Source organism: Brienomyrus brachyistius, chromosome 15 (genome assembly GCF_023856365.1).
Source record: "Brienomyrus brachyistius isolate T26 chromosome 15, BBRACH_0.4, whole genome shotgun sequence".
In the NCBI taxonomy this organism is placed as follows: domain Eukaryota; kingdom Metazoa; phylum Chordata; class Actinopteri; order Osteoglossiformes; family Mormyridae; genus Brienomyrus; species Brienomyrus brachyistius.
This window is the reverse complement of record NC_064547.1, coordinates 14,311,859-14,326,971: the sequence shown is the minus strand read 5'-3', so window position 1 is coordinate 14,326,971 and position 15,113 is coordinate 14,311,859. Positions and strand designations below refer to the sequence as shown.

General features: G+C 43.0%; 1 protein-coding gene across 1 annotated transcript; it reads left to right on the top strand.

The window, feature by feature from the left end:
• The first annotated feature begins 2,018 nt into the window (after positions 1–2,018).
• cnn3a (calponin 3, acidic a) lies at positions 2,019–13,936 on the top strand. Its single transcript, XM_048977238.1, has 7 exons — positions 2,019–2,332; positions 11,017–11,138; positions 11,548–11,614; positions 11,793–11,930; positions 12,106–12,222; positions 12,355–12,501; positions 12,906–13,936. Exons 1-7 carry the CDS (start codon positions 2,276–2,278, stop codon positions 13,242–13,244), a joined length of 987 nt encoding a protein of 328 aa, XP_048833195.1. The 5' UTR covers positions 2,019–2,275; the 3' UTR covers positions 13,245–13,936.
• The last annotated feature ends 1,177 nt before the right edge of the window (positions 13,937–15,113 follow it).

The window sequence follows — 15,113 nt, the reverse complement described above, 5'->3', positions numbered from 1 at the left end:
CAGGCTTCCTGTTTGAGAGCCTTGATCATACTTGAAATACAGGAAACGTGCAATTTATAGGTGCTCTGCTTTACAACGGCAGTACTAGAAAAACACAACATTGTGCCTGAACGTGCTGTTTGAACAAGTCGCACACATACAAACACACACAAGCTTTCCTATTTTTTTTTCCCAACTGTGTGTGATAGAACCACGTGCCAGGTTACCACTGAATTTAAATGCTTTGGGAAATGTGACCGCGGCTGCTTCTCCAAATGCAAGTAGAGGAAGCAAAAAATGGAGGAAGGTTATTTCCTGCCAAATACACTGTGTTGCTCATCGCTGCAACATCCTGCCTCAAAGTCAGATGGATGTTCAAATGTCCTTGGTGTGACGTAAAAATCAAGGGGGCTTTGCACCCCTCTTGAGTGGTTTTGGATATAAAAGGTCATGAAGTCAGCATATGATTCAAATAAGCTGCTATTAACAACAGGCTGACCGCCATAATTCCAGAGCCTTGGTCTCTTTCAACCTGATGGTCAGAAGCCCCCCCCCCGATCCGTAATCCGAAATGACGCTGCCGATCCGAAATCTTGGCTTCTATGGATGGAAAGAAAGACGAGCTGTGGATATGCTCTAAAAGGGCAGGATATCGAGGAGGGTCCAGTTCTTACTGGACTCAGCGGGGGCCCGAGTTCATAACAATGTGTGTCAGTAGCAGCCCACCCTGCATGTGTCTACGCCAGGGCACCGTTTGTGTTTCATAGCCTTTCAGTTAAAAATCTTAAATTCTCAGTAAAAAAAAAAACAAAAGGGAGGGGGGAGGGGGCAGCTGTGTATATTGCTGCCTCCTATTTCACAAATGTTACAATCAAGTGAACTTTTTTTGACAATGAATTATTAGTTTTTCATTATTATATTATTATTATTTCACAGGTTCAGTTGGAAGGATCTGACCAGAGTATATTTCATATTTTAATTAATCGTAAGCTATAAGCAACTTGAAAAACTATTCATTTTACTGCTGGAGAGACACTGGATGTTGAATGGAAACAATGGCGATGCGTTTCCCGAAGTTCCCTGAAGCTCAGTTATTGAACCAAAAATTATTTTGCCATTGCATAATCTAGAAAAACAGAAGCTCTCCTTTTAAATGAAGTTGCACTTAAATGATCTGTTTCTCATCTCACCGACGAGCTGCTGGATGTGACGGAAATCACCTGTCGAAATATTTATCACACGCGTCATTTACTGATGTCACCGTCTGAGCCGCCTGTATGATATCATGTCTTGCGGGTAACGATGATAAAGGCCAAAATGATTGCCGGCCCTTCCTTAGATCAAGATATATAACAATATTGTCTAAAGTTCAAGAAAATATGGGAATTGACATTATGGAATACCATAATGTCCGTTTCACAAATGTTTAAAGGAACGGGTTAAACGGTATTAGGTTTATTAACAGACCGATCTCTTTCTGACTATGCGCAATAAGTGCAAATGTTACCACTGCGTCAGTTATCTTATCACTGGCTGGCTAAAAACAAACACGGTCAAGAAAATGCCCTGATTACACTATTGATTTTCCTTGTTTTCCTTTACTATATACCAGCACTGACCAACGAGTCGAAGGGAAAAAAACAAGCCAGGAAACGCCAGTGTTTCAACAAACAATGTTTCTAAATAGTTCATGAGATTATATCTCATTGTAAAGATGCACTTCCGTAACATCTATGACGACTGTTTTTTTTTTTTGGGGGGGGGGGGAATGGTTGCAATTCGATTCAAGCAAAACAATTCAACATACTTTTTTGAATTCATTTTTTCCATTTCTAAAACCTAACCCTGTTTCCCCATTTTAAACTGGGCATTTAAAAGATTGTTTTGCCTAAGTGCCTGATACGCGATGAATTTACTAATTGTTTTACGAACAATTAAATACTCTCCAGAGGCACAAGTCTCACTTTCCAACTTCGAATAAGGAGCAATGCAGGGCTGAAAGGGAAAAGAAACGCAAGTAGGAAGGGCGCGATCTGATTGGCTGGACTGTCGCCCTCGATCCCCTTGCGACGTTTCTTTTCTCGCTCGAAAACTGCGATTGAAACCAGAACTTTCTGCAGCGACTCTACCGACACAGAGCTGTCGGTGTCCCGGACTCACGGATTTATCGCAGCTGCCGGCCGCTCGGGAAAGTGCACGGTGTCTGACCTCTGCTTTTTTGCTGAAAACAACGGATCTATACGGTGTAGTTCCTTAACGTTGGCATCGCTTTAGTTGTTATACAAAACAAAGGAAAATGACTCAGTTTAACAAGGGACCGACCTATGGATTATCGGCTGAAGTAAAAAGCAAGGTAGGAGAGGAAGGGGTGATGACCTTTCATTTTCCCATTGTGCCCTTTTTCATGGCTAAAATGTGATTCGGGAACCATTTCATTTATGGAAAATACTAAGGATTAGTAACGCGATGACGTTTTAATATTTACCACTGAGGACAGACGGTTATCATTATTGATGTTGTTGTTGTTGTTATTATTATTATTAGTAGTAATAGTAGTAGTGGTGGTGGTGGTGGTAATTGTAGTGGTAGGACTTGTATAATTCAAAGATATTGGAATTTTCGCTTGTGTCGTATTAAAGGAAATACTGGAAAATATTAATCTTAATTGGTCCATTTTAAACTAAGCTAATGTACGTATTCACACTGTAAATACATCTATTCGTCAACCTTTAATACTTTCGTGGGTTTTCTCCCAATCAGTTTTAACCTTCCCGAAGCTCCAGCTCGCCGGAGGGTTTCGGATGAATGAAAGCGCAGGGCTTGATAGTCCGCATGAGGGGAGGGGATTAGCTGGGGCGGTGTATAAAGCCATTGTACTTGTGCCAGATATTTTCAAATAAAGAACGATTTAAAATATTGTGTAGTTATTTAATAAAATGTGTTTTTGTTAAAGTTGTTGTTTTGTTACATTTATATTATTAAGGCAAACTTTGTCCAGGAAAGCGACGTTTTATTTTGTGTTTAAACGCCGTTGATCCGAACCGTGGGAGAAATTGTTCGTCTAATCCCGTCGAATTAAATATAGGCCTGACTGGCGATTTAAAGGGGCGATGCAGGCGTTGGTCGTCGTCCTGCTGGAAATGACTGCGCAGTGACATGATCTCTTTCCATAGGTAGAGTTTTGGGGGGAGATGCTCCCAGTGCTACCTTTTCGTGCTAGTCTCACATTGGCTCACTTGCCTCCTATTTCTGCCTTCTTATTAGTTAATGGGTGTGGATTTATTAAGATTCCCGGAAATTTTGAGGAATTTATAGTAACTGATGTCTTCTTTCATATAATACGCAAGTGTTTTTGTGTTGTATGTTATATTTATTTTGTGCTGTGTAAACTGTGAGAACATCCCCCTTTTAAAAGTTACATTTGTGTTGTTATCTTGCAAGCATGACATGGTGGTTCTCTCTCTTTCCTGTTTTTGTAAAGGAAAGTGAAGTTGTTTGTTATGGCTACAGGCTTTAGCAGGTTTCGTTAGGATGTCTGTCAGACCCTATCCAATAAAGTTGTCAAGGGCACCAGGGTAACTGTCACTCGTATGTGGAATGCATGTCTTATTGTCTAACAAAATATTACGATGTGTCTAAATCATGCAAACAGTGCGGCTTAATTTCAAAATGTCAGCTTGAATTAATCCTCTATGTATTGACCCAGACATTCATGTGCTGAAGACAGACTATCCTAAAAAAAAGAGGTTGGCAATTTAATTATGATTAGTCTCAAAAAGATGCTTCTAAAATGTGTTTCAGAGATAAGTGATCATGTTTAGTATGAAGAAGATCACTACTATGACTGTGTTCTTAATTAGTTAATAAATTCTGGTGATTTAAAACAAATGTCTTAGGGTATGAAACCCCTGATGGACCAAACCATTTTTCTAAGATAATAATTGAAGTTCTACAGTACTGTGTATGCACACTGTACCATCTTTAAATTAACCGTAGTCCTCCGTGTTTGCTGAACTAGTCGTGGTGTCCTTCTGGGCATGGACATGCGTAGCTGGCTTTCTGTCATGCTCTCATCTGCCCTGGATCCAGTCCAGAATACCATGTGGATCTCCTTGGCTGAAAGGTCATGCAGGTGAGAGGGACACTTCATGTTTCCGGAGTGTGCAGTGTGTTCAGGACCAGCAAGCAGGACCGTTCTTTCTGAAAATACGGAAATATGGCGCACAGGCTGGTTACAGCTTGAGTTTGCAGTGCATCCCACTGCACTTGTTTTTTTATAGTTCTTGTTAAGGGTTATTCTTCATATGAAGGCTTGAGCCAAAATGTGTCTGTCGTTCACTTTTGGCTGTTTTGTATAACCACATATTTGTGCCTTGTCACTGGATGTGTGTCCTGACTATGAAAGGCATGTACGTGCTACTGACTCTGCCAGTTGACTGTGAGTTGAGCCAGGGTGGGGTGTGGTTCCATCTGACTTGCTTTCCACTTCGTACCTTTTCGGGGAATTCATTCTGCCATCCAGACGCATGTTTAACGTGACACGACCCAAACTGCTGTGAAAATGGTTCTCAACATCCTGTCCCCTCCCCAAATTGTATGCCCCAGCGTGTCATTTGTACCGAAATGGCGTTTGTCGATATTCGGCCTCTTAAACTTCGCAAATACCCATCCTGGTGGAAGCTAAACAATGAAAGCAGTGCCTGCAGCCATTTATTATGGTGAAAACGTGGGAGCGCGAGGCGCCGTCGCGTGAAGCGGTCTGTACCTGTCGGTGCCCTGGGGCTCCACCAGTGCCGTCTTCAAAGGCACGTCTGCCTGCTCATTTTGCAGGACGGTTGCTCCCATTTGCTTTGACGCAAAGATGCCACTGGGGAACATCTTGGGTAACGAGAGACCCAGATTCTAGCAAATCATCACGGACTGGTGCAAATATGCTTTATATAATGTATTCTTTGTACTTCAAAAGTTTGAATGTCTCTTCCTACCATTTTGTGGTTTTAACTGAATGATGGATCGAGGGTCTTATAAATCTGGACCCTTAAATTTATTGTGCTGAAAGTGCAGAATTTTTTTTTCCAACTTTTTTGGCAGCTTGACCATTGTCCTGCTGAGCCTCCAGGCATGAGTTATGGCAAAGGACAAGCTAATGACGGGTTTGACGTGTGTGTGTGCGCGTTTATGATTAGGTTACGTGGTTAGTGAGTCTTACATTAGCGCAGACCGATCCTCGCCATCTCTTATGTATCAGCTGTGGGAATAGTGTGTTGTCCCGCATTAATTTGGCTTTACAGGAATATATGCATATAAAGATACAGAAAACATTAGGCTTTGCTATAGCTAAGCTCATACGCTCTGATTCTCAGAAGTACATTCCACGCCTCTTCATGTTGACAGTTGAGACCTCGCCAGACCGCTGTGAAAATCGTTCCTGTTACCACAAGAAAATGTGGTTGTGAGCCTGTGGTCCCCTCTGTGCACGACCTGTGGTATCATTGTGCTTCTGGACTGACAGAGAATGTCTGTTTCACTCTCGAATGGGGCGTGTTTCCCGTTCGGCCCCAGAGACACGCTTCACAACCAGTGTCTGTCTTGCAGAGGTCACGTTGGTGATTAAGTTACAAATTGCTTTATTTATTTATTTCTATTTTATTTCATCGTCCCAGATGTCTGAGGTAGTGTTTCCAGCCCGCTGCGGTCTCCTTCGTGCACAATTTCCTGTTGTCCAGTGCAAAGTAAACGTCACTTGTGTGTACATGTGGCACTTTTCATTATGTGACATTTTTGCATAATTGCTGTCAGTCAATATATTACAAATCCGAGGTGTCTCGAAACCCAGGAACTCCTAGTTTTAGGAAGAATTTCATATGCTGAGCGACTGTGAGTGACTGAAGTGTCACACTGAATTTGACGCAGTCATGCATTGATGTAGAACAGCCAGTGATGGAGGTGTGGCTATGGCCTTGAGCAAGACCCCCCTCCCCACTCACAGGACGTGAGCTTCAGCGCCAGGGTGACCCCACTCCAGGTAGCAGCCGGGCCGCGTCAGCGCGTTTCTGACATTCCTCCACGTAGATTAACACCGGCCATGCGCCATTACCACGGGGGGGGGGGGGGGATGGGAGGTGAGTTGGGGGGGGGGGGGGGGGGGGGGATGTGTTCCCTGCAGTGTGCTGCAATGTGCTGACGTGGGACATTTTCCTGGATAGGATCAGCTTTCTCTTTGCCGTGATTTTTTTCTCTCCCTCTTTCTTTAGTATTGCGGTCTGTTTGCTGATTTTCAACTCTGCCCTGCGGCCTTTGAAAAAGCAGAGCTCCTGTCCAGAACCAGCCATTCAGGTCTTCTTGTTTTTCCTCCAAGGAGATCAGAATGATGCTGCAAATTTATAATAAAAAAATTACATTTAAACTTTTTTTCAAAAAAATGTCAGCAACAAAGTCAGCGTAATATTTTATGTGCTTAAAACTTGAATATATTTGCAGAGATGCAAACAACTGTCTCCCAGCTGAGTTTCTGAAAATATTTCCTTTAAAGTCTTAAAACCCATGCATTGTGTTTGCTGATAAACTGTGTGTTTTCTGGTTTGAGTTTAAATATAAACAGATTGTATCTGAAGATGAGAGCTGAGGGAAGCTTCATTCTTCCAGGTTTGTGGAGTCCAACTGCTCCAGAAGGCTGAGTCGAGCCTAGTTCATACTTCACTTTTGCTCGTGCGCTTTTGTGTGCTTTCCGGCTGGGGACTATCATCCACGCCTCAGCTTGTGTTCGTACATTTGGCAGTGGATGCGGATGGTCACAGTCGGTACATGCAGTAATATTCCACCAGGTCAGGAGAGGGCAGATGCATTGACACAAACACAAATACAAATGGTGTAATGAAAGGAACAAGCTTTCATGAACACTTTTATTAGAAAAGGCTTAGGCGATATTACGGTAATAAGACAAACCACCGCATTATGATGAATTCCTTATGACAAACTTACTCAGGAAATAGTGCAGGTACTTCCAACCCTCCTCATACAGCTGCTCACCATAACTTCTCCAGTAACAACTACTCTTCCTCTACTCATTGGTTGTTTACCGCTGATCTATGAAAGTTTGTGTATGGATGCACCAGGATTCCGTTAGACACCAAAATCGAGGCTACATGGCCACTGACCGGAGTCAACCCCTGATGAGGTATATGTTGCGTCCCCATGTCCGCAACCGAAAGCACATGCAGAAATGTGAAGTATGAATTGGCCTTCACTTCTGCCCAGGGCAGGCTCACAGGAAGGGCTCAAATGATCCAGATAAAGTGGTTTCCGTTCGATGGCGATGTCTGGCCTTTGGCCGAACGTGTGAGCGATCCTGAGTGCTATTGCTTTGATATGGTGCAGAACGTCCTTATCGCCCCTGATTTTCAGAGCCTGCTCTGTTCCCTGTGGGTTTTCATATCTGCACATTTGGGTATCTTTTTAAAAACAGAATAATGACTCGTTCAGGTTTCTTTGCTCTTTCAGAGACTTGCTATTTCTTAAGTCAGTTACTTTTGATTTATTTAACTTTCAAATGAGATGTTGGTTATTGAGGGTGATTTTTGGTGGGTGATGTGTGGCTCAGCTGCTTGGAATACTGTGCCAAGAGTCAGAAGGTCGTTGGTGTAAATCCCAGGATTGGTAGAGTGATTTTTCACAATTCCCCCAGGAGAGCACTCTAATCCGCTTTCTCAGTTGTACATTGCTTTGGATGAATGCATCTGCTAAATAAATGAAATGCAACGATTAGTTGCATTGATGCATTTTAACACACAGCTAGTGCTTAAAATACATTTACCCTAAAGCTTATGGATTGTTGATGTAGAGTAAGGTGACCAATGTCTCAGAGAACCAACGTTAAGGTCACTGACGAAATATGGATCAGTTAGCATATCCTCTGGTACAGTATATAATGTTGCTATCATTGTACCTGCCAGAAGAACATTGGAGTTAAGTATTCTGTCGTTAAGGGTGCATAACTAAATTAAGAAGTTACGAGCTGCTTGATTATATAGTAAATAGCCTTAAGCAGGTTTTTCCCCAGAAACAGACTCGTCATTCGAGAACAGCAAGCAGTAGCAGGTAGATACTCCAGAACCAGCGTTGAGATTTAAAAAAAAAAAAAAAACAGGCTGAAGGTTCCGACCCAGGTGGACAGCCTGAATGAGCTTACTGCCGGGAGGGTTTTGAACTCAGGAGGGCCCGGTAGCCTGGCACCGTGAAGTTTGGATCTGATTATGGGGTACTGGTAGTCAGTACAAGGGGGAAAGTAAGCAGTTATTTTATTGAGGGTGTGGAATGCAAGGTTGACATGATTGTTGATGCTGACAGTGGAGCTTGGGGCTGATTGCTGGGGTCTTGTGTAATGGTGAGGAAACTCTGGAATGGCTTTCAGTCATCCCCCCCCGGATAAGAGGGGCTCCTGGACCAGGGACTGGGAGGCGAGACACTGCAGCATACTTGATTCGCGCAGTACCCCAGTGGAGCAGCCTTGTAATATGGCAGTAACTCTAATAGGTTTAAAATCCATCAACGCACAAAGAAAAGGTATAGAAACCACAAGCCTCTTCTGCGTAAGCAGCCTGGGCTTGGACAGATGGGAGGCTGGATGGATTGAAAGAACAACATACGGCTCGGCCAGGGCATAATTTCTATAGCGTGAAACTCCCCTGAAGCACATTGGAAAGGGGGGTGGGAAGCTGTCCTGCACTCAGGCACTACAGCCGGCTCCATGTTATCCAGATGTTTGCTCTGGTCTGTGCAGTCATCAGGAAATGCTTTAGGGGGTTTAAATCTAGTGGGACAAAACCATAGATTTTCCAGATTTATTTATTTATTTAGTTTGTGTGTTTTTCCCCTTCCCCCATGAGGCTTAGCTGGGCAATTCTGTCGGGGGGGGGAGCTGAGAGAAATGAGGGGGGGGGAACCATTCGGTCTGTGCATCTGGCTGAAAATGAGACGGGTGCGTTTTTCCCCCTTTTTTTGGAATTTGGTTGAAATGTAGTGACTGGCCAATCACTGCAAAAACTTTGTTTTTCTCTAGTTTTGCAGTGCATGTTCAGGGTTATTTCAGGAAAACCGGTTTTGAACGTCTTGGAGAAATCAAGTCTTGCCATCTTGTTTTTTTTTCCCTCTTCCAATCATTTACTGCGAGCCACGTGTGGAATCGGCAGCGCCTCTCTGCTGGCCGGGGGCCTGCGGGGTCGTGCCGCCTGTGTACCGTCCTCCAAGGCCTCATGGCACTCTGACTTCCTCTCTCTGACCACATATTACACCCTGTAAACCCTGGCAGGTAAAAGCCCTTGATTTAGGGCAACATGAGGAGCTGTGGTCAGCTCAAGTAAGACTCTGCTCAATTCCTACACACAATAAAATAATGCAGAACCATGTGTACATTTTTTTACTTAATATTAAAAGACCAGGCATAATAATACATTTTGAAGTAGCCTGGTAAACCAGACTGACCACCCTTGAGCTAAGGGCTAGTCTTATCCAGAAAGGGCCCATGTGTCTGTGGGTTTTCTCTGCAAATCCTTAATCTGATTACTGCTTAGAGGAATGATTGACTGAAGAATCCTCACAGCTGGGTTTGAACTTCATACTCATTGGCCCTTTGCAGATAAGATTGGCCACCCCTGTCCTAGTCTGTAAGTCCTATCTTGCAGCATGTTATCGTTTAGTTGTTCCTGTTCTGCATTCTTTATGCATGGTAGCATGTTTTCCTTCTAATGGAAAATTTCTTGTGAAAAAGCACCTGCAGCACCTGCACCATCACAGCTACCGAGCGTGACGGCATCTCAATTAGACTGCAGCCTGTGTGCTGTGTCGGAGTCGCAATGGGGTCAGTAGTTCAAACGGTGCTGCAGTACGGAAGTCTGGCCGCAGCTGTTGCTGTGAATTCAGTTCCATTACTTGCGTAAATCGCATTATGTTGCCGTCTATGTCTTTCATGCGATGCCCACTGGCTGATATCCAGAAAGAACCAAGCCTGCAATTGCGAATGTCCTTAGCTGTTCTTTCAAACAAATCCCCAGTGAAGTGGAACATGTCGGTGCAATTTCCCATGTGTCCTGATGCCGTTGGCCTCGCTCCCGGAGACAAACGTACAGCGTAATTTAAAGGCGCTCACCTCTCTAGCAGCACACGCACAATGACTAACTTCTGACACAGCCAATAGGATTGACATACTCAGTGGAGAAGTGTAATCACTGGTGGTGAAGATGCTTCTAGAGACTCTCGTAGCTCTGTTTTGCAGAATGCGCTTAACCCCAACCCCCATGCAGGTAGAACACTGCCGTGATGAATTGGGTATCCTCTTAAACAGATGTTGCTTTGTGGGACCTAATTGTAGCCGACCCAGAAGGCAGGAAACACGACCATGACTCAGACTGGATCACCCCTAATTCACCACGCATGACACACAGGCAGAACCTCCTCACTCCAGCCACAAACAAGCCGAACAGCAAAGTTCTCAAACTCGTTTCGGGTCACTTGTTAATATTGGTATAACTTCTACCCACTGTCAACAAGTCTTCCCATTGACCAGATGAAGTGGAAGTTTCCAGTTTGCAAAGCACCTCTGATTTGAGATGTCAGGGCTTGTTTTTAATCGTGTACATAACACTGTCTGAGTACAGGCTCGGATTAAGCGGCCTTGCTCTGTTGTAGTGACGAAACTGGGCTTGGTATATTCGGTTGCTGTGGTGGATTTGGGAGATTGAGCCGCTATTCAAAGGGGAGGGGTACATAAAGCCCTGAAATGTTTCTTCCCACAGTATCCAGCTCCTGGTTCTTTGCTTTGTCTGAAGTTGTTGCGGAGCTCGTGATCCAGTACTGTTTATACCTGTACTTGGGAATTCACTGGAAGCTCAGGCCGGCTGCACTGCCCATGTTTGTTAGGTGCCATTTGCCTGACTTGTATATCACTTTGGGCAAAAGCGTTTGCTAAATAAATGTAACGCATGAAGGTGCATTGTCCCCCCCCCATATACCAGCGTAACCACTGGCCTGTAACCTTCTCAGATCGCCCAGAAGTATGACATGCAGAAAGAGGAGGAACTGCGCTTCTGGATCGAGGAGGTGACAGGCATGCCTATTGGGGACAGCTTCCAGAAAGGTCTGAAGGACGGAGTCATCCTGTGCGAGTGAGTCCACCCTCATGGTCCGTCACTGCAGTGCTGGGGGGAGGGGCGCATGCAGTGACTGATACCACATGCACTCGACCTTGCGGACTATCGATTCCCCCTTCACCATCGCCGGCGTAGTTGCACCGGCTAACGGTTTCACAATTGATCATATGCAGTCAGGGTTAGTGTCATGGAGGGGGGCCATTTGTGGGCCAGTCGACAGCTTTTACCATCACCACACACACACACACACACACACACACATTCCCCCCATATGCCCCCCCCTGAAAATCTGGAATCCCACCCACCAGATTTATTCAGTGTGACACTGCACCATTCTCAGAAAGCAAATGTAACATTAATATTGTGGAATAGCTAATGGATGTACAAGCTGAATAAAACTCACATTCCACTCCTTTATTTTAAGATTAATCAACAAACTAGAGCCTGGTTCAGTGAAGAAAATCAATCAATCACAACTGAACTGGCATAAGGTAATGTTTATTTTCATTTTCGCTTTATTTATTTGTCCTTAAGCGTAGGGGTTACCTACACTACAGTTTTGCTGTTGTAATAACACCACCTAAGTATAAGGTCCCATGGCTCAGTTAACTCGTGCATTTCCTGTGGTGCTTTTCTGTATTGTGAATATTATTTGCTTTTTCCCTGCAGTTAGAGAACCTAGGGAACTTTATCAAGGCCACTCTGGACTATGGCCTGAAACCGAATGACATCTTTGAAGCCAATGACCTTTTTGAGAACGGGAACATGACTCAGGTTCAGACTACATTGCTTGCCCTGGCCAGTATGGTATGTCACAACCATTACGATAATTTCTTGTCACATGGGTGCAAATGCACATAAAATATGTACACATTCCCACTGTTACAACAATCCATTGTTTTTCAAGGTGAATGCGTACTTGCGTACCAGTTATGTCAATCCCTGACAATAAGTAACAATTTTTTTTTATTTTGTTTTACAGGCAAAGACCAAAGGTATGGACACAAAGATTGACATAGGTGTGAAGTATGCAGATAAGCAAGTGCGGAATTTTGATGACGACAAGTTGAAGGCGGGTCAGTGTGTGATTGGACTGCAGGTATGATTTGTGGGTGGGACCACCAATCAAAATTGTCCTGAGCAGTATTGGCAAAACCTGGTTCATTCCATAGTAATGCTTTCCGTATGTAGCCATTTAGCGTTTATGGGAAGGTAATCCTTTTTTTCCCAGATGGGGACCAACAAATGTGCCAGCCAAGCTGGTATGACTGCTTATGGGACAAGACGACATCTTTATGACCCAAAGGCTCAGGCAGAAAAGCCATTTGACCAGACAACCATCAGCCTTCAGATGGGTACAAACAAAGGGGCCAGTCAGGTAACTGTAATTGAACAGTGCTGTCTGCTATCTTTACTGGCACATTACCCCAACAAATTTGTTTTGTTTTGTTCATTCATTCATTCCCTCCCTCTTAATATTTCTTTTAGTAATATTCTTTAATATTGTATAAGGTTTCTCCAGGTTCTGTTCATGCACTTCACACCTTTTTGTTTGTGGTATGTTACTTTTTTGTGTCTTGTCCTGCACCTTGTCTTTTGCCCTGAGTGTATGTTTGTCTGTGCTTCTCATCCTCGCTGCTGTACACCGCAGAATCTCCCTCTGGGATCAATAACATTTATTCTGAATCCAATGGAACAGTGGAGTCCTGAAGAACGTATTCTCTTATATTGTGAGACTCCTCAGGTGAGCATCTTGATAAAAGATTTGATTTCTCACCGCAGGCTGGCATGGCAGCCCCAGGGACCAGAAGGGACATCTTTGACCAGAAGGTGGCGCAGCAACCATTAGACTCCTCCACCATCTCACTGCAAATGGGCACCAACAAGGTGGCCTCCCAGAAGGGCATGAGCGTGTACGGTCTGGGCCGGCAGATATATGACCCCAAGTACTGCGCCACACCGCAGGACCCTGTCATCCACACTAACGGCAGCCAGGGCACCGGCACAAACGGCTCCGAGATCAGCGACAGCGACTATCAAGCCGAGTATCATGACGAGTACCAAGGCAGTTACCACAATGAGTACAGCGGCCACTACAACGACCAAAGCGTTGACTATTAAGCTGAGCAATCCTATTAGCTAGAGCAGTATTAAGAAGTATATTTTATCAACGGGGCGAGTATTTTTTTATTTTGTTTTGTTTTTTTTGCTTTTCTTGCTAGTCCTTTCTTGTTTTATTCATAGTATAAAATATTGCCTTAAACCAACACTTTCCTCCAGGAATAGCAATACTTTTAACTGTAGAATTGTATACAAAGGAGTGGTGTTGTGTTACCTGTTTAAACATTCCTTTTTTTACCCTTTTATGAGTTTTATTTTCAACTATGTCACTTTTTCAGCTTTTATCTCCTGGAATTTCCTCAAATGAAATGTGCGTCTTAAGGTTGAATCATTCTGTGTCCTTAACCGTGTCTGAGGTTTCTTTTAAAAAAAAAAAAAAAAACTAGATTACTTTGTCCATAGAGGTAAGAATTTATTGATAAGTGACCTTGATGGATTAGTGAAGGCGAGTAATGGAAACCTTTGTCTTTTTAAATTTGACATTAAATCACTGGAACACTTTCCCCCTCCTAGAAAATGTTAAAGCAAATAGACAAAATAAGCAGAATTAGGTGTTTCTTTGTGCCATAATACCCCTGTACACTTAACCCCTCCTTTCCCCTTCCTTATGTATTTATTATCATGCATCTCCAGCATAAATTTTTTGTTGTACGTTTCTTTTCTGGAATAAATTCAATGATATGAGAAATTAATTCACTAATTGCAAAGGCTCTTTGTGTTTGCCACTGGACATATACTCTCACATTTTCGAGAGATGCATATCTGACTTCCTCTATAAAATCTACTGCTTTAATTGGATAATGTCAGGCTTGCAGTATGTTCTACCTTGTGATTAAGATCAGTAACTGGCAATTCCCTTCTGACTGTAAGTTGATAGTTATTTTTTTTTTAAATCAAAATGGCATTGGAAGTCATCTTACTGCATAACTGAGTTAATTTCCTGAAGCATAATCCTTTTTGTAAGTGTAGGTTCTTTTGAATCGAATTTTCATCATGCATTCAAGCCGGGTGAATGAGATATTACCCATAAATCATCTCACTGAAGCCGGCTTTTGAGATGTTTTGGAAGAAATCCCAGAGAAGTGTCCTAAGGTTTCTGGAAGTAATAACCAAGCAGAATGAGCCAGCAAACCAGTATTTAGTGTGTTATATTTAAAAACAAATAAAATCGCACATTGTGCTCTAGCCAACTGCGAGTGGACAAAGGAGATGGAAAATGAGGGTTTTATGATGAGAACATCCTGCCAGAACGTCACGCTAAGAAAGTCACCCTGGTCAATTGGAGGTCTGAGAGATTGCAGCCCATTTCATAGGCTTCTCTCCAGAGAGTCCTGCTAATTATCTCTGCAGAGGTGAGGCCAGTTTTCCACGGCTTTTGCATATGAAATGCTTTCTTTTTTCCTTGTGACCCATTTGGAAATTTCTGATGTTTTTCTGAGGGGGCGTCAGTGCTGAATTAATTCCCCTTCAGTCATCACTGCACCCTACATTAGTTTATATCTTGAATTAATACTTGAAAAATTGTTTATCCATCAATGACTTATAAATGTTTCTTATTTTAATCCACTTTTAATTTTATTAGTCCCAAGTGTTCTCTGAAACTGTTAGCAAGGCTGCCGTTCTCAATTATTGAATGATGTTTCTGAGAATTTGATACATGCTATTTACCCCACATAGGTTTACTCTTAAAATTGATTTTGAACTATTCATGAGCAGTCTCATTTTTTGTGAAAGATATACGTCTTTGGGAACATTATTTTGGTATGGGTTGAAAATGTTTATATTGCCAAGTATGAAAGTATTGAGTATAGACAGTCAATCAGGGGTGGAAATTTCAGGTTCAGAAAGTAAATATCCAGACCAACATTT